Source organism: Crotalus tigris, unplaced genomic scaffold (assembly GCF_016545835.1).
Source record: "Crotalus tigris isolate CLP2741 ecotype Arizona unplaced genomic scaffold, ASM1654583v1 scf7180000018856.1329670, whole genome shotgun sequence".
Taxonomy (NCBI): Eukaryota; Metazoa; Chordata; class Lepidosauria; order Squamata; family Viperidae; genus Crotalus; species Crotalus tigris.
The window spans coordinates 212,062-238,453 of record NW_024097237.1 but is presented as its reverse complement, the minus strand read 5'-3'; the positions used below and the strand labels follow the sequence as shown (position 1 = coordinate 238,453).

Here is a 26,392-nt window from a genome sequence, read left to right as displayed (position 1 = left end):
CCTAGCACAGTGTTTCTCAACCTTGACAATTTTAAGGCATGTGGACTTCAACTCCCAGAATTCCACAGCCAGCATTGCTGGCTGTGGAATTCTGGGAGTTGAAGTCCACATGCCTTAAAATTGTCAAGGTTGAGAAACACTGACCTAGCAAGACATGTCGCCCGATCGTCCTTAGATGAACTCAAACCCTTTGTTGTCTGCAAACGAGTCCGTGGACAATCTTTTTCGGTTAAGGGGATGGGATGGCTTTGTTCTCCGGTGGGCAAGGAGGAGCCCATTCGCACCAGCGCTTATCTGTTCTTGTTGCAGTCTCCCCGGAGATGAACGCTCTCCCACGTGTGGACCAGTCCAGAATGCTAATGGATTTTAGTACAAGGAAAATGAGGGGGGAACGACTTAATACTGTTAGAAAAATCAGCAGGAAATGTACGCCCTATTCTGCACAGGTTTACAGGGAAGTAACAGACAGGAATGTTACTTTTTTACAAAAAATGATTTGAACTTTATATTAAGAGAATAGCAGAGTTGGAAGGGACCTTGGAGGTCTTCTAGTCCAACCCCGTGCTCAAGCAGGAGACCCTGTATCATTCCAGACAAGTGGCTGTTCAGTCTCTTCTTTAAAAAGTCCTCCAATTATGGAACACCTCCAACTTCTGGAGGCAAGTCGTTCCACTGGCAAATTGTTCTCACTGTCAGGAAATTTCTCTCTAGTTCCAGGTTGCATCTCTCCTGGATTACTTTCCATCCATTGCTTCTTGTCCAGGTGTTTTGGACAATAGGTTGACTCCCTCTTCCTTGTGGCAGCCCCTCAAATATTGGAAGCCTTGGTGGTGAAATCAATGGAATTGACCTGCCACTCATTCACAAGACCCTGCTAAGTGCTCTGGAAAAGGAAACAGGATTGGATCTGATTAGGAGTCAGATGGGAGAGCACTAGGAGATCCCAGAAGTGTAAACTAGACTGTAAAATAAGGTTCCACATTACCACCAAGAAGAACAACATGGGCAGTTCCGTGAAGTTACCAAAAGTCAACTTCGAATGAAGGATACTTGTATTTTCATCCTCATACTTATGTGTGATTTTTGATGCCTCCAATCTTACTTTTTTTCCTCCTGAAAGGAGACAGTGGAAGAACTGCTTTTGGGATCTGAAATCCCAATTAAGCTTTTTCATATTTAATATGGGCACGTTCTACATCTTGGCTGGAAGAGCGATCACCACAACTTGGACATAGCGTAATAAGCCCAGCTTGGCTGTTGTCAGGAAATTCCTTATTAGAACGTGGGAATGCTTTTCGAGCATTCAGCCATAGCATTTGTTTTAGGGTACATTGACAGGCTGTTCCTCCACAATCTCCCTACATCTTCTTAAGGATGACCTAGTCTGGAAAGAATTGCCTTGATTCTGCACACCACTTCCTTGCTCTCCAAGGTGGTGGGCCTGAACTTCTTAAAGCTTTCAGTCAATGGGAGAGCTGCAGTCTCAATGCATCTGGATGACGGTTGATGGGGGGAAAAAAACTGTAGAGAGATGCAGTGGCACAAAATCACAGGTTCTCAGCTGGCATGTGCTTGTGTACACTTTCCATCCTCATCCATCCTCATTCAATTCCTGTAGGCCACACTAGTAATGTTAAACATACTGGTCTCCGAGGTGCAGATGTTTTTGGTATTAGCTCGAGAGAACACGTTTTGCCAAGATCTGTATGATCTGTATCTATGTGATGCCCTAACGATGTTGCCATCTGAAATAAAGCTCAAGAGAAATTGGAAGTGGCTTTCCTAATCCCTGGTGAATGCCACCTGAATATCAAGGACACCTTCCTGTTGCTAAGAATGTGAAATGAAAGAAAATTCCTGGAGATACCAGTTTACTTCTGTTTCTGTATTTCATATTTTCATAGCACATGCTTGCCTTCCTTTCATTTCACTGAACCCTATTCAGCCATAGAAAGAGATATCCATTCCAGCTATGTTTCTAAAGACCACAGGTCCCTTGAACCTGAGTATTTAAATGGATGTTGACGTTGATGAGCATGGAAAAGATCCATCTGAAGGACCAGCACCTATTCCAATGCATTGGGAGATTCAGAGAGGGAACTTTGGGTTGACCAAATTCAGCCAAGTATCTTTCAGTAGACCAGATGGAAACATATGGAAAGAACTGATGGATTAGGAGACCTCCAGCTTCTGCTCAGCTTCTTCTTATTCTCATATGACGATAGATTATTTGGTTTGAGGATTGGAAGCATATAAGATGGGAATCACCTCCACCACCCATCACCCTGCATCTTCAGATGAAGAAACATCAGCCTTTCCTTTCATGGACAGGGAAACATCCATACCCCTACCACTGAATTGCTGCCTCATGATTAAAGTGCCCACGAAGGTGGAGGGTTGCTAAGATATCTGAATATGGAACCCAGTGGTGGTAAATTATTCTGGATTACTCAAGGCACTCAACTTGTGAATATGATAGAATCTTTGCAATCCTTTCTTTTGTCTTTTCACACCAGCTGACAAGAGAGAGATCCAAATAATTAGGGCAAAAAATAATCTTTTTAATTATGTACTTGTGTGTGTGTGTGTGTGTGTGTGTGTGTGGTTAGAAACTTTTTCATCAACTGAAAGCTAAGAAGAGATAGAAATGAAAGAAAAAAATTGATCGTGGAATTATTGAATGAAAGAAAGATTTTACTCTATAAAGAAAAGCCACATATCACATCCCCTCTCCCTGCACGGTGGTCTCCTTATTCCTAAATGTTCATTTGCATGTTATTCCTAACTATTTTCTATTCAGACAGATAAAGAAAAAAAACAGCAAAGAGACCCCACGTACATGGAAAAGATACCTGGATTTGCGCTATAATAGAAATTAGTCCTTATACTTCATCAGCTTTCATTTAAAAGCAAACGGTTTCTGTAAGTAGTAGCTTCGATGGTCACTGGGGAGCTGTCCAGCAATAGGAGTTCCTGAAAAAGCACAACATCTGGTCACTCAGAATCTTTTGAAATCCTCACCCTTAACTGATTCAATTATCATGATCTTCACATTTAACAAAGGCTCAAAGCATTTTAGGCAGATCTTCCCCGCCATAATATCAGAACAATTCCTTTAAATCACTCCACAGTATACTCTACGGTTGGATGCTGAAGACTGAAAAGGAAGAATCAGAATCCTGAATTCAGAATCATGGTTCCTTCATCCAACTGCCTCGTGGTAAACACAAAACTCAGTAAGAATTGCTGGGACTGATTGCTCCTTCAGCCTCTTAAACACTAAGTAGCATCTGCTCTCTGGCCATGTGGAATCATCTTTAAGCTATTCACAGTTTTTGCAAAGCACCTTTGAAATAATTCCATAGAACAATCCCAGCTTCCAGTCCAGCTTAGCCTTGTCCTCTCCAAATTTATGCCCCCCCACTATGTTAGAACACAATGCCCATAATTCCTATCCCAGAGGCAAATGATTTGGGGGTGGGTGATTGTGCCCAGCAGAATAACATTTAAAAATGTTAATGTAATGTTGCAATACAATGAAACAAGCCAAATGAAAAGCTTTACACTTAAATCTGAAATTAGAAAAAGAAAATAAATTTAAGAAATGAACCAGAGAGACAAGAAGAAGCAAGTTTATCCGCCTGTCACAAATATACTGTTTATATTGATTTTTTTTTGTTAAAGGTTGTTCTGTCCTATGTTTGCTTGCCTTTCCCTTCATCCCCCTTCCCTTCTCTCTCACTTACTTCAAATTCTATGAAGCTCCTTCATCCAACTGCCTCTCATTACATCTTATGCAACATATTTTTCCTGCCAGAAAGGTCCTGCACTCAGCTTTTTGGAAATGCAGTCTACCTTAAGTTTTCTAGCTATACTTTATCTACTGCTGAAGCCAGTGGTTTTTGAGAGTTCTCAGTTGGTAGCAAACTCGTGGCAGTTATTGTAATGGGGCTACCTTTCAAGTGAGGGATGCAACTTGCTGGCTTCCACCATTGGGCCATCTGAGAAGAATGGAGACATTCAGAACAGGCTATTTTTCATTGACGAAACTCTCCACTTCCCTGTTCTCACTAAAGATCCTTGCTAAGCAGCCACATGCTCACAACACTATTGGTGACTGGTGTTTGACAGCACTCAGTTCTCACAACTGGTGAGAGGCCAAGCAGGTTTGCAAAGAGGCAAGGATCTGAAGACATGAGTTTGCAAGACAGGTGTTACTGTGCATCTTTCATCCCTTACAATAACCTAGAATTAAAGAGATAAATAACGCCAATCTTTCCCCAAGCTCATTCCTGACAGAGGAAAATATTTGGGTTCCTGGAATATCCTTCACTGAGATAAATCTGAGTTCAGGAACCCCATGGAACACATTCAGATCTAAAGATGGAAAATAATGAGTGCCATAGCCACTTGGCGTATGGGAAAAATAGGTAGGAGGTAAATGATAGAAAATGTGGGTGTTCATGCCATGAATGTGTATACAAATCTTGGGGGTATCAAAAATAATGGTCCCCAACATTTAAGGGGGACGTCAATCCTTTGCCCAATGTCCTCACTTATTTTTCTCTCCCCTATTATTATTTTACTTTAGTTATATATTTTTATATTATTATTGCCTACAGCTCTCTCTCTCTCTCTCTCTCTCTCTCTCTCTCTCTCTCTGTTTGTGTGTGTGTGTGTGTGTGTGTGTGTTTTAAAGGGAATCAGAGATGTGACTTCTGAAACTCATTCTCTGGTTATGGAAATGGAGACTGCTCGTATATAGGAATGAAGAAATGAACATTCAAATCCCATATCTTGTTTTAATAGGAGTTCGGTTGTAAGCACACACATGAAGGATCCCTCTACAGGAATAACCAAAGGACCTCAGTTGCACTTACTTTTTTTCTTCTTTCATAAAATGGAAATAAATTTGTTTTCTGAGGAGATCAAGAAGGCAGTGTCCTTTCTCTGAAAAATGGTCCTTTGAACCAATGAATAGTTTTTACAAATAATGGCAGAAATATTGTTTGGTGGAAATAATGGGAACGTTTTGACATCAGCCCTAAGCAAATATGTCTGGAGGCTTATTATCTTGTTACTTCAAATGAGATTTCCCCCCCCCCCCAAATAAGCATGCTCCTATTATGTTTGTTTCAGAAAAACACGATCTCCTTCAAGTTAGATCGGTGACCTTTTCTTTGTTATCCTTCCATCTACTTAACAGATAGATTACCATAAACCACCAGCCTTTGCTTCCTTGGAACCAAGCTAAATTCAGACCATAGGGTTTACTAAAAAAAGCTGGGATATTGTTTTTCAGGCTCTTGCGGGTGGTGTGGGGGTGGGGTGGGGTGGGGGGAGAAGATAGGAAAACTGTGGACCTTTATCGAAATGTGGCTTATCATTAGGAAGCTAATGGGCTTGTCTGAAGCTCAGTACTTACTTCCTTATTTTTCTCCCCCCTTTGAATCCCACCCACTCATTCAAGATTATCTAAGGGAATCGCTCCCCAAGAAATAACTGATTCCATCAGCATCCTGGGTTGCTGTAAAGGGTAGTGGACAAATGGAGATGTTTTCTAAAGAAGAAAGGAGCAGCAGTGCAGGAGTTTGGGCGAAGGCAAAGCTCTGAGTGATGAAGGTTGCAAAGGTGCCATCGAAAGCAGAATCGGGCCCCCAAGAAAGACAATGTGACCCATAAGGGGGCAGTAGTTGGTGGGACCTTTTCAAGCAAAAGCGACACAATAATTGGGGGCTCTCAAGTCCCCTCTGCATACAGATCTATGGATTGAACTTGATCCCCCTCCCAATACCTTTCACGGGGAGCCAAGAAAAGAAAGAAAGAAAGGAAGGAAGGAAGGAAGGAAGGAAGGAAGGAAGGAAGGAAGGAAGCAAGGAAGGAAGGAAGAAAAGCTAGCCAACTTCTCTGGGATGTGACTAGAGCATCCAGTCTAAAACAGCGTTGGAAAGCTAGTAAATCCCATTTACTAAGAAGCTGACGAGAGTTGCGTTGAAGGCAGCCGGTGTAAACGAAGGTTGACTTTTTTCAGCACTGAAGAGAGTGGACAGCGACGGATTTCCCCCCCCCCCCTCCCCGGGCAGGCAACCGGGTGACCCGGCTCCAGCCATAGTTGCTGAAACCATACGAAGCGCTTTGCCAACAACGCTTCCTCTTCTCTTTACAATACTGAGCAGAGCTGCCCTTGCTGAAAGCCACGCGAGCAAAGATGGCAAGTATTTAACACGACAACCACAACGCGGAAGTCACCGGACATCCAGAGGCGTTTAAAGGCAAGGCAAATCGCCGCTTTTGGTTCGGCGGCTGCACTTTTTACGCCTCCGAAAGTAAGAGTAAGTAAAATGTACCAACACTGACCCATCTCGCCTCCGCCGCTTTTTCACCGGGACTCAGCTGGCGCTGCCCGGGTGTCCTGCGCGCCAGACCCGCGCGGGGCACCGAGCCGCCGGGTTCGCCCCGTGCCAGCGTGCCAGGGGCCCTCGCTTGGGAACCCCAGGTCGACAGCAGTTGCCTTGGCCTTTTGTCCTCTCTGCAGACTCCTGCTTCGACGTGAGCTCGGCTATGCAACTCAGGGGGCGGGGAGGAGAAGGAGGAGGAGGAGGGGGGGGCAAAGGAGGCAGAGCGCAGGAAGGAGGAGGAGGAGGAGGAGGAGGGGAGAGACCAAGCCAGTCCATCAAAACTGGAGGCGCAAGTTCTCGCGAGAGGGAGAACCGGTCGGGAGCCCCGGGATGTGGGGCTCAGGTGGAAGCAGAGCGCATCTCCTGCCAGCCCGGGGGTAGAGCAGGCAGAAGAGGCGAGCGGCCCGGGTTGCGGCAGGAAGGCTCGCCCCGCGCGCTCCCGGGGAGCTGCCAGCCCCAGTAGCCTCGGATGTGTTGCTGCTGCTGCGGCGGCGGGGGCGGCAGCCTGGCTGTGCTCGGCGCGCAGAGAGCCCTTTCGCCCGGCGCGCTGGTGGCGCTCGGCGTGGATCTCCTCCTGGTCGCCGTTTCCCTCTTGCTCTCCACCCGCCGAGCCGCCACGATGATGTCCATGAACAGCAAGCAGCCCCACTTCGCCATGCACCCGACTCTGCCGGAGCACAAGTACCCTTCGCTGCACTCCAGCTCGGAAGCCATCCGGAGGGCATGCCTCCCAACTCCGCCGGTAAGACGCACGCGACCAGCCGGATGCCCATCCCCGGGGCTGCCCGGCTCCTAGTCTCTCGCCTCCCCCGCGCCCGGCGTCCTCGGTCGCTCCCGGCCACTGCCGCCCAGTGGGTGCCTCTCACGCCCTTCTGGAGGTTTAAGTGGGAAAGGGGGATCCCCCCGGGGGGGGCTTTTTTGCTCCCTAAATTCTCCCCTGCTTTTCCCGGTTCTCCTTCGAAATTCACCGGGCAAGTAAGGCCGAGGCTGCCAACCCAGCTGAAAGCGGCGCAGGCGGTCTCCCCCCTGGCTACTTTCGCTTTCGCCCTTTCTTTGCTCTCCTTTTCTGGCTCGCTCGGCTCAAGGCGGGCTTCCTCGATTTCCCCCCCGCGGTGAAAAAAAACAAAAAACTTCTTGGCTTTTCTCTGGCTTAACCAACTTGCCCGTTTCTCTCTTCTCTTCTCTTCTCTTCTCTTCTCTTCTCTTCTCTTCTCTTCTCTTCTCTTCTCTTCTCTCTCTTCTCTTCTCTCTCTCTCTCTTCTCTCTCTCTCTCTCTTCTCTCTCTCTCTCTCTCTCTTCTCTTCTCTTCTCTTCTCTCTCTCTCTCTTTCTCTCTCTCTTCTCTTCTCTTCTCTTCTCTTCTCTTCTCTTCTCTTCTCTTCTCTTCTCTCTCTCTCTCTCTCTCTTTTCTGCCTCCCGATCCCACTTTCCGTTCTTCCCATCCCGCCGCTCCTTTGCCCGCCGCCTCCGGCCCCCATGGTCCCCAAACCCTACGCCCCGCTCCTTTCTCTCTTCACTGCATCCGCGCGCTCTCCGCTGGACCCTTTCCCATTCATTTTCCCGCGGCGGTATAATTTTCTGCCGCTCATCTCATCTCCCCCGGCGGTGCCTCCGCTCCATCCCTTCCTCTCCTGCACCTCCTCTCCCCCTTCCGCCTTTCTTTACCGCACCCCCCCCCCATCCGTTCTTTTCTCCTACATGGCAAAACCACGTTTTCCTTTAATTTTTTCTCCACGCCGTCCCGCACCGACCCCCTTTCCCCTATCTTTTTCGTTAACGCGTAACGGCGGCTCCCTTCCTCCTTTCCTTCCTACTCGGGGGCGCCCTTCTCTTCTCCACCGTGGCCCCTTTTTTTCCTCCCTCGCTGCCCCCTTTCTTTCTTTCTTTCCTTCCTTCCTTCCTTCCTTCCTTCCTTCCTTCTTTCTTTCTTTCTTTCTTTCTTTCTTTCTTTCTTTCTTTCTTTCTTTCTTTCTTTCTTTCTTTCTTTCTTTCTTTCTTTCTTTGTCGGTTGCAGCTGCAGGGCAATCTCTTTGCCACCCTGGACGAGACGTTGCTGGCGCGGGCAGAGGCTCTAGCCGCCGTGGACATCGCCGTCTCGCAGGGCAAAAGCCACCCATTCAAGCCGGACGCCACCTACCACACCATGAACAGCGTGCCCTGCACCTCCACCTCCACGGTGCCCTTGGGCCACCACCATCACCACCACCACCACCACCACCAGGCGCTGGAACCGGGAGACTTGCTAGAGCACATCACCTCGCCTTCGCTGACGCTCATGACCGGCGGCGGGGCGCACGAGGGGGCGGCCGGCGGGGGCGCAGGCGGCGGCGGCGGCGGCGGAGGAGGAGGAGGCGGCGGCGGTGGGCTGATCTCCACGTCCGCCCACCCGCACTCGCACATGCACGGCTTGGGCCACCTGGCGCATCCGGCGGCCGCCGCGGCCATGAACATGCCTTCGGGCCTCCCGCACCCGGGGCTGGTGGCGGCGGCCCACCACGGGGGCGCAGCCGGCCAGGCCGCCGCCGCCGCCGCGGCCGCGGCCGCCGCCGCAGGCGCCGCCGGCCTGGCTTCCATCTGCGACTCGGACACGGACCCCCGCGAGCTGGAGGCCTTCGCGGAGCGCTTCAAGCAGCGGCGGATCAAGCTGGGCGTGACGCAGGCCGACGTGGGCTCGGCCCTGGCCAACCTCAAGATCCCCGGCGTGGGGTCGCTGAGCCAGAGCACCATCTGCCGCTTCGAGTCGCTCACGCTCTCGCACAACAACATGATCGCGCTCAAGCCCATCCTGCAGGCCTGGCTGGAGGAGGCCGAGGGCGCCCAGCGCGAGAAAATGAACAAGCCCGAGCTTTTCAACGGCGGCGAGAAGAAGCGCAAGCGGACTTCCATCGCGGCGCCGGAGAAGCGCTCCCTCGAGGCTTACTTCGCCGTCCAGCCGCGCCCCTCCTCGGAGAAGATCGCCGCCATCGCCGAGAAATTGGACCTCAAAAAGAACGTGGTGAGGGTTTGGTTTTGCAACCAGAGACAGAAGCAGAAACGCATGAAGTTCTCCGCCACCTACTAGCCGGGGCAACTTGGCTTTTACGCGCGGGGCAACTTGGGGGGATGCCCCGAGACGGACGGAAAAAAACAACAAAAAACCCCGAAACTTTGGAGTGGAACAAGAGAGAGAGAGAGGAAGCCAGAGACAGACACACACACACACACACGCACCCACACACGCACACAAACAATCCCCCCCTCCCGAGCCGGCTTTCTCTCAAAATCCACCCATACAAACTGACCTTGAACCCCCCCCCCCAAGAAAGGACCCGCGCACAGCCCCCCCCCCGTGAGACCTTGGCAGCCTGGGGAGGGGGAAGGCGGAGACTTTTGGGGCGGGGAAGGGGGGACCGAGGGGCGAGGGCTGCTCGGAGGGGGAGCAGCTGAAGTTTAGGAAGCCAACGGACTTCTCCTTTGGACTTAAAGACTCTTTTTTTGCGGGGGGGGGAAATCGCTGGGGGAACCAGGGACCTACCGCGAAGGGCCGGCCGCGAAGCCAAGCGAGACGCTGCGGCGAGAATGGCGAGTGGGGGGGGGACCCCGGTCGCCTCTTTTTCCTTGCCTTTTGCAGATTTGGAAAAGGAAAAAAAAGGGGGGGGTTTGGAGGGTGAACGGCGGGAAAGTTGGGTGAAGTCAGAGTTCATCTCTTGAGTCGGATCTCTTCGGAAAGCGTGGGCGAATTGCAGCAGAAACACACCTAAACACACGCGCACAAACACACACACACACCTACACACACCTACACACACACACACACAAGTATTGTAGACGAAACCACGAGGTCTTTGCAGATTATTATTATTATTGTTATTATTCTGGTTATTATTGTCGTTCGCGAAATTGCCGACGGGCGCGCGGAGGGAAGTCAACCCGAGGCGGAAATCCTAGTTGCTGATTTGGGTTCCTTGTTTACATTTATTATCGTGCTTATTATTTCCTGTCAAGCTTGAGGGGTCCCTTTGCTGTCGCATCAGGAATTTCTTTTCTTTTCTTTTTGATTGAAGAAATGGATGGCTCTAATTCTTTGGTGTTGGGTGTGTTGTTTGTTTGTTTTCTCCCCCGGAGAATGGGTGGAAAACACAGACTTGAAAGGAGAAGAGAAAGTGTTTTCGTGGATTTGGTTGGGGACCCGCCAATGTATCCAAAGATCCTGGCTATTTTAGAATTAGCGATTCTTTTCCTTCCTCTCTTTCACACCCCGACCCCCCACCCCACCCGTTTTAAATGACTTCCACCCGTGGGTTTGTTTGGTCTTTAAGTCACTTCGAATTCCTAAAAGGGGAAATCCGTTCTGGGGATTCCCGAGTGGGCAACAAACGCGGCGAATCGGATGCTGTCCCCTTCTTTAGGCGGTATTGCGAAATCCAGCCTCGTTTTTCACATTCCGAGGTCCCTGGGGTTAATAAGGGGTAACTACCTAACTTTGACTCTGCGCGAGATGGCGATTGTTTTTTCATTAATTAAACCGGGATGGAAGCTAAAATAACGTGGCCGGATTAATCCCAAATCGATTAAGGAAAAAAAATATATGGCTTTGTTTTGTTTGAAGAACTTAGGAAGGAAGGAAGGAAGGAAGGAAGGAAGGAAGGAAGGAAGGAAGGAAGGAAGGAAGGAAGGAAGGAAGGAAGGAAAAGGAAGGAAGGAAGGAAGGAAGAAGGAAGGAAGGAAGGAAGGAAGGAAGGAAAAGGAAGGAAGGAAGGAAGGAAGAAGGAAGGAAGGAAGGAAGGAAGGAAGGAAGGAAGGAAGGAAGGAAGGAAGGAAGGAAGGAAGGAAGGAAGGAAGATGAGAAAAGAATTTCCCGCTCAGTCATAAACGCGAGAGAAGCAAAAAAAAAATTGTCCAGGGCCACCCATAGCTTTGCACCGCTTTAGGTTCCCCCCCCCCTCCAGAAGTCGGAAAGCAGCCACCAATCGTGGCCTTTGGATGAGGAGGAAAAAACGCGCAATAATTTCTAAACGGGTGGGTGCGATTCTGAGAAATTGTCAGAGCGATGCTCCACGAAGGAGAAGCAGGGAGGGGGAAAAAAAATCAGTTGTCGCTACTTTAATCTTTAATATCCAAGATGATGCGGTTTTTTTTAAATGCAAAAGGCAGTCAAGGAAGGGAAAAAATGGGGAGGGGGGAGGAGGAAAGGGGACTGATCTTACGCATGCACACCCTGAAAAGGCACGGAAGGATTCAAGGACCAGGTCTTTGGAGGCGCGTTTGTTTGTTTGTTTGTTTGTTTGTTTATGGTTTAATAATTTATTACACGTGTTTTTGTTTTTGATTTTTTAAAAAAGGGTACCGTCGTTTGCAGAGCAAACATTCTATGCATTTGAAGCCAAGCACTAAAAAGTTAGAGTAGTTTCAAGGATATGTCCCCCCCCCTTTTTTTTTTTCGTCTTCCATGATTTGTTTGGCTTTCTTTGTAAATGGATGTGATTTCATACAATCCGGCTGTTTGTTCCTTGAGTAAAAAAAAAAAAAAAAAACTCCACCCACACACATAACATAAGCATGCACGCCTGCACATACACACGTGGGAATCCATGTCACGTTACTTGCATTTTGGTAGGTAGGGGTGTGTGTGTGTGTGTGTGTGTGTGTGTGTATTAAATGCAGAGCAAGCAACAGAAGAGAAAGAACGTCTGTAAATATTTTCTTTAATGCACAGAAAGGTTAAAAGGGGGTACAGCCACGTGTCACTGAATATTCCATGGATGTTTGCTCAGCTTTCTCCTGGGTTGAATCATGCTGGTTTTTTTTTTTTTTTAATTTTTCAAAAGTTTTAAGATCCCTTACAGAGACATCTGTATACCAAATTATACACTAGGGAGATGGGGGAGAGGGCATCCCAGCAAACTTACAAATAAAACAAACCTGAAAAAAAAAACACCAGAAAGTATTATAATTAATAATTTATTTGATTTACCTTGGGTTTTCCCCCCCCCCTGAAACATGGCTGCTAAATATAATAAATACATTAGTATCGAGGCTTCGAGCCCCTTAGGAGGAAAGAAACTAAAATAAGCAAGACAGAGAAGAGTCTTACCAAAAATTTTGAACAAATTGAGAGTTGTATTTTTCTGCTACATTCAGAAATCCTGAACTATAAGATAGATCTTATGTGCAAATGGATGCTCTGAATAAAATGAACTATATCTATTAGCTGCGCGTTTCTTGAGCTTTATTCGGCATCATGCTAAATAATGGAAGGCTAAGTTTAAAAACAAAAACAAACTGAATATATATATATATGTTGTGGCTGACAAAGAGTTAAAGGGAGACTAGTATAACTATTTCAAACTCTTTAGTCTCCCTTTAACTCTTTGTCAGTCACAAAATTTTGAATCTACAGTGTTCACAGTAGTGACGTCTGCCTGCAAAAGATGCTCCTAGACTGGAGTAAAATGCAGAACAGATTGCTTTATATTTGGTAAAAAGGATACACAGCATATATATATATATATATGTAGGTCTTTGGTTATTCGGGTTTTCTCCCGCGTAAAATTGGAAGTGTCTTGGTGACGTTTCCACGAAGTCCCATTCGTCATCTTCAGGCTGGTGTTTTCAGCTTCGTGCTCCTCGAAGCACGAAACTGAAAACACCAGCCTGAAGATGACGAATGGGACTTCGAATGGGACTTCGTGGAAACATCACCAAGACACTTCCAATTTTATGTAGGAGAAAACCCGAATAACCAAAAAGACCTACATACGGGAAAACAACCACATTTGTTATCTTTGATTTCCGTTCAATGCAAGTGAAGTTCCTCAAACGAAACTCATCAACTAACTGGTCAACCAACTCAGCTCAGCTCAGCTCTGCCAGGCATTGCCTTTATGTAATCATAATGATCCCCAATCCAATTAAAGCGAAAAGGGACAGCAGTCAGCTCTGCAAATTGCCTTCTCGGAAAATAAACCACCTCCAGAAACGAGGGAGTCGCTGTACCCAAAAAAATAAAAATAAAACATCTTCCTTGCAAAGCCCGCGCTAGATCAGATTCATTATAGCCGGAGTCGGTCTTCAGGGTCGTTTTCCAAAAGAAATATTGCTAAATCCAATGTAGGCGCGCTATTCTGGAAGAGCTAAGGGTGAAGTTCGTTTCCAGACTTGGATCAATTTTTTTTTTCTGCGATTCTTTCTCTTTGAAGCGGATCAGCTTTCCGTTTTGGCCAAGGGGTGGTAGCGTTGTAAAGAAACAATATACGTTCTGAAGATTGTGACTCTCACCCTCCCTCCCCCCCCGCCCACAATTTTTAGCATGGGGGGGGGAAACAAGTTTTGATTCTTTTTTTTTTTTTGGTTGTTGTTATTAACTCGCAATGTCATCTGATTTTTTTTTAAAAAAAAAATAAAATTAAAAAAACGCATTTGTAAAATAACACTATTTTATACCTACGTTTTATCGGATATCTTTTTTTGGGGGGGGGGGGAAGAACCGGGAATGACCAAATAAAATGAACATATCTGCTCTGCTCTCCGGTGGGGACGTTAGGGATGGTGACCTTTGGTCGATGAAATTAAATGCCCTAAAGAGCTGAGTATCTCTGTGGGTCGAAAGGGAGGGGCTTCAGTTCCAGCATCCGTACCTATCGAGAGAAGTATAGATCTGAGTCCGAAGAAACGAACAACGGAAGGACGATGAATGAACCGTTGGTAAGGCCGCCAGATTTCCTATTGATTCGTGCTGGTAAAACGCAGCTGATAGTCATGGGGTGGGTCTGTGCCTGGTGTGTGCTCATCGGACAGGAGTAAGCCTCACCGAGATCCCAGCAGTTTGATCTCAGATATAAAGTCTCTAGGAGTCTTGCTTTTAAGCCTGAAGCTTAAAGAGCAGAGATCTCAGTAAAGATAGATGCAGAGGTGTCACTGAAGCACAGCTGCAAGCTTCCACTTTGTGAAAGACCTCAACTGGGGAAGGAAGGAAGGAAGGAAGGAAGGAAGGAAGGAAGGAAGGAAGGAAGGAAGGAAGGAAGGAAGGAAGGAAGGAAGGAAGGAGGGAAGGAAGGAGGGAGGGAGGGAAGGAAAATAAATAAATAAATAAAAATTAAAAAAAATAAAAAATGAATTTATTTCATTTTAAAAGAGGAGCGCTCATATTTTCCAACTTGGAAACCAGCCCTTTTCTAAATGCACCTTTTCCATCGGACGGCGGCCGGATTCTTAAGCATCCGCTGGCGCCGTCTCGCCTGGATTGAAAACGGAAAATTTATGTTCTTGGAAACCGTGTGGTGTGCTTTGCAAACCCGTATATTCTCAAGATCGCCGTCCCAGCGTGTGGCAGAGTTGGCCTGTTCCGAGATGGCAACTTCCGAGATGACAGCTTCCACCATTCCCGGGCTAAGGCAGTCTGGCAGATGAAAATCCGCCAGGCTTCCGTGCTGAGTAACCTGCCCTCGCTCTTGACCTGCTACTGGAGAGTTCAAACACGAGCTGCGTTCCGTGGGAGTTAAGGGCTGCCGGCCTAGACGGCAGGACCGCTGGCCACGTGGTAGGGCCGAGACGGAAGGTTCGCCGGAGCGACGAGGACGTAAATTCTCCAGAGTTGAATTGAAAGTCATTGAACGGGCGTGTGAAAGTCTCTAGTTGCCCTGGGCCAGGGGTCTGCAACCTTGACAACTTTTAAGACTTGTGGACTTCAGCTCCCAGAATTGTGGGAGCTAAAGTCCACAAGTCTTAAAATTGCCAAGGTTGCAGACCCCCTGCCCTGGGCGATTGGAAAGGGGTCGTCTTTGACTCTCCTTCTGCAATTTTTTTCCCACCTCGCCCTGGGCCTTCATCCCCACACACACTCACACACTCAATCACTTCACACACACCCCCACACACTCACTCACACACACAACCGCACAGCCCATTTGACATTGTCCCTCTCTCCTTTCTCCACCTTCAGACCCAGGCTCATGGAATTTCGGCGGAATTTCGGTTTTCTTTCCAAATTGCTTTCAAGTCAAGATTAGGACCGTCCTAAAGGGCTAACCAACGGGGATTCAAGTAAAGAGTTGGAATTGAGTTCTCTTTTCTTCCCTCCCCCCCCCACCTTCACTTTTTAAAATCTTCTTTCAGCCCTTTCACCGGCTCCAAGTAAGTTCCCAATTTACAGCAGTTCATTTAGTGACCATTCAAAGTTACCACGGCAATGGAAAAAAAAGTGACTTATTGTCCACGTTTCACACTTACGACCGTGGCGGCGTTCCCCGTGGTCATTGATCCCAGTTTGGAGACTTGGCAACCGGTTCCGTATTTACGATGGTCAAGCAGCGTCCCAGGGTCAGCTTTTGCCACCTTCTGACAAGCAAAGCCAAGGGGGGGGGAGGGGAAGCCAGCTAACTTAACATCTGCAATGTATCATTTAATAACAGGAGGTCATAAAAGGGTGGTGGTGGGGGAACTCACTTAACAAATGTTTCCCTTAGCAAGGCAAATTTGGGGGTCAATTGCGGTCATAAATTGAGGATTACCTGTATTAGACCTAATTTGATCCCAGTACAGGAAGTCAATATTTTCCTATATGGTGCAAGAAAATTGTCCCCCAGTCCAGATCGATGAAATATATTCTTGTTGCAATCCTTGATCAAATAATAATAATAATAATAATAATAATAATAATAATAATAATAATAATAATAATAGCAATAAGAGTAATAGGCGCCTTGGGTGCAATCCCAAAACAACTGGAGCACCACTTGAACACCATCGGCATTGACAAATTCGCCATTAGTCAATTGCAAATGGCAGCCTTACTAGGGACTGCTTCCATCCTGCGATAATGTAATAACATCAAACATCCACATCTGCCTATCCCAGGTCCTTGGTAGACAAAAATGCCAAATCCAGTCTGGACATCTGGCTGACTGTGTGATAATTAATAATAATAATAATAATAATAATAATAATAATAATAACAACAACAACAACAGTAGTAGTAGTAGTAGTAATAATAATAATAATAATAGGAACTGCCTCCATCCTGCTACGATATCTGTAATACCATCAAACATCCACATCTGCCTATCCCAGGTCCTTGGTAAGGACTCGATAGGTAGACAAATGCCAAATCCAGTCTGAACATCTGGCTGACTGTGCGATGATCCATAATAATAACAATAATAATAATAATAATAATAATAATAATAATAGTAGTAGTAGTAGTAGTAGTAGTAGTAATAGTAATAGTAGTAACAGTAGTAACAGTAGTAGTAATAGTAGTAATAACAATAATAGTAATAATAAAATAAGCTTCTGAAGTCGCAGTTATTTTCCCGGAACGATTCCGCCCGGCCTAGAAACGAAATATTCCGATTCCAAAGCTTCTCGCTTAACAGAGGCGCGCCTCCTAACTTCACCTGCTCCTTCCTTCCTTCCTTCCTTCCTTCCTTCCTTCCTTCCTTCCTTTTCCTCGGTTAAAGAGGGAAATCCTAATTGATTATCACCCCCCCACACACACACACACCTCTTGCCCGCGCCGCAAACACTCCCCTTACTCCTGGGAACCGGCTCCCATCCCCTAGACAAGTCTCCGGTGAGCATTAATTAATCTGTGTTTTAAAAGGTTGATAAAATATTAGTGCTTCTCCTGCGCCCGGGCCCGAGAAATCGGGCGGGGAGCCAGGAGAAAGGTAGGAGAGACGGCTCCGCCAAGCCAATCGCCGGCTTTCCCCGCCGATCGCTGCGCACACAATTACCCCGCCGCCCTCTGCATAATTCATGGGCTGAGATTTGGAAAATTAATAAAATGAATTATAACAAGAGGCTAATTAAAAACTTTAGTAATTGTTGTCGAGACGGCTGGATGGGAGGAGGCGGCGTGCTTCCGCGAGGCCCCTCGCCTTTCTTAAAAGAAAGTTGCCCGTATTAATATTAATCGGAGTACTGCTAACAGTTGGGCGGGCGGGAGGCGTCCGGGCGGAGGGAGGGGGCGGCTTTCAGAAGCCTTTTGCGGCGAAGGAGTAGAGTAGAGTAGAGTAGAGTAGAGTAGAGTAGAGTAGAGTAGAGCAGAGCAGAGCAGAGCAGAGTAGAGTAGAGTAGAGGTGATGACAACGGATTTGCAGGATTTCCCCAACTTCTTTTAGGATTTGACTCCGGAGGGCCAGGTTGGAAATTGGACTCAAGTTTCTGCTTCCATCAAAACAAAGAAACTGAACATTTATTAAGAAAACGGGCTTTTATTCCGAGTCTCACCTCCTTGTCCAATTGAGTTGAGTGTCTAAGAAGGTCAGCTTTGCAGTAACCTAAATTCTTCCTCTCCTCTCCTATCTTCTCTCTTCCTTTCCTTTCCTTTCCTTCCCTTCCCTTCCCTTCCCTTCCCTTCCCTTCCCTTCCCTTCCCTTCCCTTCCCTTCACTCTTTTTTCTCTTTTTCCACCCTTTCTCTCCTCCACTGGCTGCCACCTTCCCAAGTTATAGAGATAAGCTACGGAGGCACAGTTGCTCTGAACCTTGACCTCTATGAATCCCCGCCAAGAACGGCAACATATCATGGGAGCTGTAGTCCAAAAGTCCGGAAAGCTTGAGGTTGCCTATCATAAAATCCCGTTTGCCCGACACTGTTTGTCTTGGCAAAAAGTCACCGGCCACCTTAACACGCGCTTGCCCAGCGCATCTGCGGAAGGTAGCGAGAAGAGATGATGCCGGACGAGATTAAGCTTCTGGTTCCCCAGCAAGTCATTTGGATTCTTCTTGCTCAGTGTTACTTTCCAAAGACTCACGGTGACCTTTCAAAGACTCCCAGCCCCGATCCGGTGAGCAGACAGGCAGCTGTTTCAGCCTCTGTCCTGCCCACCCCCCTCCTGTTTTGGGGCGCATCTTTAGATACAAACGATGAAGGGGTTGAGTGGCCAACAGAGGAAAAAAGTCCATTTGACTCAACCACATTTATTTTCAGTTAACTTGAGAATTAAGGACCAACAAACAATGTCTTCCCCCCTTCACAAAAAAAAAAAAAAAAAAAAAAATCCTGACCAATCCTGATGTGTCGACTTTGCCATAAATTGGGCACGAGGTGTGAATCTGCAAAATCACTGGGCAGGGTTCAAGAGCACCGGTGTGTGGAATTGTGGTATAAAGTCGGTGGGAAGAGAAGGGCAGTACAATGTACATATTTCTTGATACGCGAGGTCTTAATTGTCCTCATTTTGTCGAGAAAAGCTTGATGGCCAGGGAAAACACAGTATGCCTGAGCAAAATGAGGTGGGTAACCACTGAGATCAACCCTTCTAGAGGGCCTTTCGCTGGGCACATTTCTGCTTGGGTGAACACAAATGTTTGGTGGGAGAAACACCTTGGAGGTCCAGTCGAAGCCTTATTTAGGGAACTACCCTCAAAAGTTTGGAGGTTTGGGAAAAAAACACAGGAAACCAGTAAATGTTAAGTGGTTGCAATTCTATTCAAACAGGTTCTAATTTCTCTCCAATTTCACCCTCCTCTCTTCTTTCCCTGAACCGCTTTGAAATGGAAAGGCCCATTGACTGCTAGCTTATTTGTTAAAGTCCTTCTTGGTTCCTCTGTGGCCATGGTCTGCTGGAGCATCCAAAGCCCTGCTGTATCAACATTGTTTGGCTGTGAATAATAGGAACTTCATCTTTTCTTCCAGAAGGGATTTAAGCTCAGGAAAATTGAAAAGAAGTATGTAAAAGTGTCTGATAATCCTATAGATGTCTTCTAATGGGAGGTCATTGAATTCAATTAGTTTTACTACTGAATACATTTTGTGAGTATGCCTTGGGGTCAATGTTGACAATGTTGACAACTTCCTGAATTGGTCCTTTCTTTCCTCCCTCCCTCTCTCCTTCTCTCTCTCTCTCTCTCTCTCTCTCTCTCTTTCTCCCTCTGTCTCTTTCTCTCTGTGTCTCTCTCTCTGTCTCTCCCTCTTCCTTTCTCTCTCCCTCTCCCTTCCCCTCTCTCATCTCTCCCTCCTCCTTGTCCTTCTCTCTCTCTCTCTCTCTCTCTCTCCCTCTCTCCTTCTGTCTCTGTCTGTCTGCCTCTCTCTCTCTCTCTCTCTCCCTCTCTCTCTCTCTCTCTCTGTGTCTCTCTCTGTCTCTCTTTCTCTCTCCCTCTGTCTCTCTCTGTCTCTGTGTGTCTCTCTCTCTGTCTCTCTTTCTCCTTCTGTCTCTTTCTCTGTCTCTGTCTGTCTGTCTTTGTCTCTCTCTCTCTCTCTTTCTCCTTCTGTCTCTTTCTCTCTCTCTCTTTCTTTCTCCCTCTCTCTGTGTCTCTCTCTGTCTCTCTTTCCCCCTCTGTCTCTCTATCTCGCTCTCTCTGTCTCTGTCTCTCTCCTTCTTCCTTCCTTCCTTCCTTCCTTCCTTCCTTCCTTCCTTCCTTCCTTCTTTCTTTCTTTCTTTTTTTCTTTCTTTCTTTCTTTCTTTTGTTTCCTTCCCATTTCCTAGGCTGACAGAAAATGATTGACCCAAGGTCACAAGCTTCATGCCTAAGGTGGGATTAGAACTCACAGTCTCTTGGGTGCACCTAGTACACCTAACTTCCCTTGGGCAACAATCTGGTATCCTGCTTGTGCGCTGGACAAGCTGGATCCAATTTGAATCCATGGGCTGCAGACATGTAGACCTTGAGCTGAATTGAATCAAACAAGGTTTTGCTGACTTGGGCTGTTATTATCTTGCAGATGAAATCCACACTACAGAAACTAAATAATGAGGTAGAACACAAATTTCAAGCAGTATTACTAATGGAAGTATAGTATAACTGACTACAGGACACATATTCATGAATGGTGTATACAATCGGTTTGTGACCAAGATGCCTACATGGTAGGTGCCTGTCAATCTGTTTTAGTAGAAAGCAGAATGAGGGAAACAGCAAACAATAGAAGGAAAGATTTTAGATATATTATTGGCATAAATGAGGATGCTAAACTATTGTTTGCCTACTACAACAATCCTTTAAGGTAGGCTGAATTAAGAGGCTGAATTTCTCTTTGTTGGGGATTGACCTGAATCTGTTCTAGCTCAATACTTTAAGAATTGTATGATGGCATTCATGTGACACACTTTAATTAATTCAATTTCCTGATTACATATGCCACATATAATACATATAAAAAAGAGATAGAGACTCTGGAAAGAGTGCAGAAAAGAGCAACAAAAATGATATAGGGCTGCAGGCTAAAACATAAGAAGAATGGTTGCAGGAATTGGGTATGTCTAGTTTAATGAAAAGAAGGACTAAGGGTGATATGCTGGCAGTGATTTGAGGGGCTGCCACAAAGAAGAGAGGGTCAAGCTATTTCCCAAAGCATTTGAAGGCAAGACAAGAAGCAATGGATGGAAACTAATCAGGGAGAGAAGCAATCTGGAATTAAGGTGAAATTTCCTAACAGTGAGAACAATCAACCAGTGGAACAGTTTTGCCTTCAGAAGTTGTGGGTGCTCCATCACTAGAGGCCTTTAAGAAGAGACTGGACAGGCACTTTTCTGGAATGATATAGGGTCTCCTGCTTCAGCAGGGGGTTGGACTAGAAGACCTCCATGGTCCCTCCCAACTCTGTTATTCATGTATGAATCCATAAACTGACAATGTTTCTGGACTGCTGTAATATGATGTTTACATTAATTTGTGATTCAGTGGCTCATGGAAATAGAGTCCATATTGCTTCTTCTTAAAATAAACCATTCACCTGACTTAAAAGGACAGGATCGCTGATCAGCCCCACGGATTAGAAACACTTAGTTTCTATCGTTTTGTTTTTAATTTTAAAAAAAAAGTTCAGTGGCCAAAGTTCAGCTCCCATCCCTATACAATAAAGTAAACAGCATGGGTGGATGTGTCAAGGCCCAAGTGGTTGAATAATGCAGCACACATTTAAATAGAATTAGCCCCATCACGATGGGAATCTAGACTGTGCACTGGCCCTTGTTCAATTATTTTTAAGCTTAACCTGTTGGGGATAACTTTCCTTCACCTTGCACCTTGCAGATATGCTATGCCTCCGTTCCAATAAACATAGGAACGAAAGGTCAAGCTATTGGAAAGGAATCGGAAGATTGGACAAGGCTTATACAGAATGGGACTGGGTGCCAATTTAAAATGGAGATTGATAATCGTGGATGGAGGTTCTCAATCATTCAGGTCATTCCCCCAAAGGCAACTGGATTTTCTTGATTGTCCCCAAGGTGCTTTTTTCTCTGTAAAAGAATGCAAATGAGCAGATGACTGTAAGAAATATCAATCCTTCCACCATCCAGTCACAGCTGAGGAAGCTTCTTGGATGAGAAGCGAAATGTCTTCAAAGAAAAACAAGAAAGTCCAGTTGTCCCAAAGCTTCTTTGGGACAACCATGACCTGGATGACTGAGATTCTCCCTAGACTTTTTTGACTGAACATCTTTAAGAAAAATCAAGGAAGTGCAGTTGCATTTAGAGAGGGAAAAAAAAAAAACACCTTTGGGGCATGATCGAGAATCAAACATACACACTCATACAATACTTACTCTTTTGAGACCAGGCAAACAGAATTTCATTTTTAATGCCTGCCAGAATGCTCACAGTAAAAACAACAACAACAACAATAAACGTTATCTCATCTTCTCTCTTATCTTATCACTTAGTTCAAGCCATACACCCCTTCCTGAGTTGGCTGGAGAGAAAGATCAAAGGAAGAACTATGGAGCATTAGTTTATACGAAGGTTTTAAGGCAAGGGGGTGAGTTCCACATATTTTGGAAAGGAAACAATGAGAAGGAGTTGAAAGCAGCTTGTGGCTAGGGGTGTGTGGAGTGGGTGGGGGGAGGGGATCCTATTTTAGGAAATGATTTGTTGGTACATTTCTGTTCCTCCCTGAAGCAAGGAAAGATTGTGGAAGTACAGATCAGATCAGAAGCAAAATGTAAACAAAGCAAAAATAAAATAACCGCCGTTCCCCCCCCCCCACCCCGAGTGTCACCTAAATGCAATGCTTTTGGAGTCAGCTGAGTCATCTAGTCAATAATCAAAAAAAGGGAAAACTATAAAGCAAATCAGGGAGAGATGCAATCAATCTGGCCTGAGACGAATGAAGAAGACAGGTGATCACGTGAGTTGAGGAAGAAGGGACTAAAACCTGGATGCTCCATCATTGATCACTGGGCTAACTGTAGGCACCTCCCCTCCCCCACCCCCACCTTTGTATGCTGCCTGGAGAGGTTTAATTTTTTCATTAAAAGCAACCCCATTTAAGGTGTCTTAAGTAATAGCAATGCGTTGGATTTGGGGTTTTGTCCTGGCAGGGCCCACTTTCTGTAGTCCCTGGCACACCAACCCAAGAGTCAAGGGCAGCTTCTTTAGCTCAGCGTTTTAAAATGCCCGGATTAAAAAAAAAACAACAACACTAAATTTAGGCCAGGGGTAGGCAACCTTGGCTCTTTTATGACTCGTGGACTTCAACTCCCAGAATTCTTGAGCCAGCCATGCTGAGGGGAAAGGGAGAATTTCCAAGCTGAGCCATGCTGGCTCAGGAATTCTGGGAGTTGAAGTCCACGAGTCATAAAAGAGCCAAGGCTGCCTATCCCTGACTTATGCATTAGCCCCTGGCGAACCCGTTTGATGCTAATTCTGGAGTGGTGGGGAAAATAATCTGCGTTTTGACTCAAATTCAGATACGTTTCCTCACCTGACCAGGGTTTGCCCCTGAGACTAGCATTTAATCAGTGGGGCAATTGGGGTAGAATGAAAACCCGCAGCTCAGATGAATGCTGTTTGGGTCAGGACATCAAGGCTCTCCCGTTTTAAAATATTTAAAACGTTATCCGGTCATCTTTTTTTCTGTGCCAAGATAACCGAGCCTGTTTCCATATGGTGGCAGAAAGGGGGTGGGTGGGTGGTGGGTGGGGAAGCAACGTCTTTGCTTGGAGGCTTAATGCAGGTGGCAAGCCAGGCTTAGAGAGCGGGGGGGGGGAGCCAAATGTATTTAGCAACTCAGTCAAAGAAAAGTGAACAATGGAATGGAAAGGAATAGAATATGGAATGGAGAATAGAATAGAATAGAATAGAATAGAATAGAATAGAATAGAATAGAATAGGGAATGGAGAATAGAATAGAATAGAATAGAATAGAATAGAATAGAATAGAATAGAATAGAATAGAATAGAATAGAATAGAATATGGAATGGAGAATAGAATAGAATAGAATAGAATAGAATATGGAATGGAGAATAGAATAGAATAGAATATAAAAGGGAGAATAGAATAGAATATGGAATGGATAATAGAATAGAATAGAATAGAACAGAACAGAACAGAACAGAATAGAATAGAGTATGGAATGGAGAATAGAATAGAATATGGAATGGAGAATAGAATAGAATAGAATATAGAAGGGAGAATAGAATAGAATATGGAATGGATAATAGAATAGAATAGAATAGAATAGAATAGAAGAGAAGAGAAGAGAAGAGAAGAGAATATGGAATGGAGAATAGAATAGAATAGAATAGAATAGAATAGAATAGAATAGAATAGAATAGAATAGAATAGAATAGAATAGAATAGAATAGAATAGAATAGAAGGGAGAATAGAATAGAATATGGAATGGAGAATAGAAGAGAAGAGAAGAGAAGAGAAGAGAAGAGAATATGGAATGGAGAATAGAATAGAATAGAATATGGAATGGAGAATAGAATATAATAGAATAGAATATGGAATGGAGAATAGAATAGAACAGAACAGAATAGAATAGAGTATGGAATGGAGAATAGAATAGAATATGGAATGGAGAATAGAATAGAATAGAATATAGAAGGGAGAATAGAATAGAATATGGAATGGATAATAGAATAGAATAGAATAGAACAGAACAGAACAGAACAGAACAGAATAGAATAGAATAGAGTATGGAATGGAGAATAGAATAGAATATGGATGGAGAATAGAATAGAATAGAATAGAATAGAATAGAATAGAATAGAATAGAAGAGAGAGAAGAGAAGAGAAGAGAAGAGAGAGAAGAGAAGAGAAGATGGATGGAGAATAGAATATGAATAGAATAGAATAGATAGAATAGAATAGAAATAGACTATGAAGGGAGAATAGATAGAATATTGGAATAGGGAATAGAAAGAATAGAATAGAATAGAATAGAATAGAATTAGAAGAGAGAGAAGAGAAGAGGAGAGGAGAAGAGGGGAAGGGAGAATAGAATAGAATAGAATAGAATAGAATAGAATAGAATAGAATAGAATAGAATAGAATAGGGAATGGAGAATAGAATAGAATAGAATAGAATAGAATATGGAATGGAGAATAGAATAGAATAGAATATAAAAGGGAGAATAGAATAGAATATGGAATGGATAATAGAATAGAATAGAACAGAACAGAACAGAACAGAACAGAACAGAATAGAATAGAGTATGGAATGGAGAATAGAATAGAATATGGAATGGAGAATAGAATAGAATAGAATAGAATATAGAAGGGAGAATAGAATAGAATATGAAATGGATAATAGAATAGAATAGAACAGAACAGAACAGAACAGAACAGAACAGAATAGAATAGAATAGAGTATGGAATGGAGAATAGAATAGAATATGGAATGGAGAATAGAATAGAATAGAATATAGAAGGGAGAATAGAATAGAATATGGAATGGATAATAGAATAGAATAGAAGAGAAGAGAAGAGAAGAGAAGAGAATATGGAATGGAGAATAGAATAGAATAGAATAGAATAGAATAGAAGAGAAGAGAAGAGAAGAGAAGAGAAGAGAAGAGAAGAGAATATGGAATGGAGAATAGAATAGAATAGAATAGAATAGAATAGAATAGAATAGAATAGAATAGTTGGAAGGGACCTTGGAGGTCATCTAGTTCAAACCCCACCCCCACCCAAGCAGGAGACCCTACACTATTTCTGACAGATGGCAGTCCAGTCTCTTTTTCAAAGCTTCCATTGATGAAGCTCCCACAACTTCTGAACTTCTGAAGGCAAACTTCTGAAATTTTGACAGCGGCAACAAGGCTGGTGCTGTTCCGCGTTGTTTGGCCCGAAGAAAACAGCGTGGGAATTCTAAAAGGAGGGGGCTTCCTTAGCGGAGAGGAGGGAGGCAAAGTTTCCTGGCCCAGGAGCCAGCGCTCAATCGAGCTAGACGCCGCTTCTTGGCTTTGCGCGGCGAGTGACGAACTTACCTCTTGGCAAGGATGGAGAAGGAGCAGTCTATCTGAGAGAGAGAACTGGGGGGGTGGGGCTTCCTCTCGCGTTTCTTGGAAGGGACGCAATTAATTCTAATTAGCCGAGAGCCAGTTCCTACGCAGGTGGGAGCGAGACGCGGAGGAAGAGGGGGAGGGAGGGAGGGAGGGAGGAGGGCCAAGAGGGGAATCAATCAGCCAAATGAGTTTGGAAACGAATGGATTTTCCTCCCTGTTATTTATTTATTTTTTTTATTAAGGAGGCTTTCTTCCGCTTGAAGTCGAAAAACTCGCAGCTCCGGATCGGAAGACAAGAAAACTTTCGACAGCATCGCGGGCATGTAAATCCGTTCTTCCTTCCTTCCTTCCTTCCTTCCTTCCTTCCTTCCTTCCTTCCTTCCTTCCTTCCTTCCTTCCTTCCTTCCTTCCTTCCTTCCTTCCTTCCTTCTTACCTTCCTTCTTACCTTCGTCCCTCCTTCCCTCCCTCCCTTCTTCCTTCTTCCCCTCCCTCCCCTCCCCCTCCTTTCCTTCCTTCCCCCTCCTTTCCTTCCTTCCTTCCTTCCTTCCTTCCTTCCTTCCTTCCTTCCTTCCTTCCTCCCTCCCTCCCTCCCTCCCTCCCTCCCTCCCTTCGAAGTGCTGGCCGTACACTAAACATTTAATCCAGCTCCAGACTGCTCGGTCTTCAGACGGCGTCAAAATATCTGAAACAACCCGTAAGCAGGTTCCGGGCTGCCAGGCCCAAACATTGCGAGGGAAAGGAAAGGAGGGAAATATAAATAGCACAAAATAATCCATTTTCCAGATGGTTATGGCTACTTGTACGGCTTCCTAACAAATCCCCCTTCCCATTTCCT

General features: G+C 45.4%; 1 protein-coding gene and 1 long non-coding RNA gene across 3 annotated transcripts in view; one reads left to right on the top strand and one right to left on the bottom strand.

The window, feature by feature from the left end:
- LOC120314173 overlaps positions 1-26,392 on the bottom strand; it is a 91,324-nt gene that overhangs the window by 3,727 nt on the left and 61,205 nt on the right. Inside the window, exons 1-2 of one of the 2 annotated variants that reach the window (XR_005558357.1) lie at positions 6,358-6,520; positions 2,853-2,973 (exon numbers count right to left, since the gene is read on the bottom strand). This is a non-coding gene — a long non-coding RNA (uncharacterized LOC120314173). Of the gene's footprint in view, positions 1-2,839; positions 2,974-6,357; positions 6,521-26,392 lie in introns of those variants that run through there. The other variant, XR_005558358.1, reaches the window with a different exon arrangement.
- POU4F1 (POU class 4 homeobox 1) lies at positions 6,655-9,569 on the top strand. The gene is made up of 2 exons (XM_039356985.1): positions 6,655-7,140; positions 8,412-9,569. Exons 1-2 carry the CDS (start codon positions 6,868-6,870, stop codon positions 9,456-9,458), a joined length of 1,320 nt encoding a protein of 439 aa, XP_039212919.1. The 5' UTR covers positions 6,655-6,867; the 3' UTR covers positions 9,459-9,569.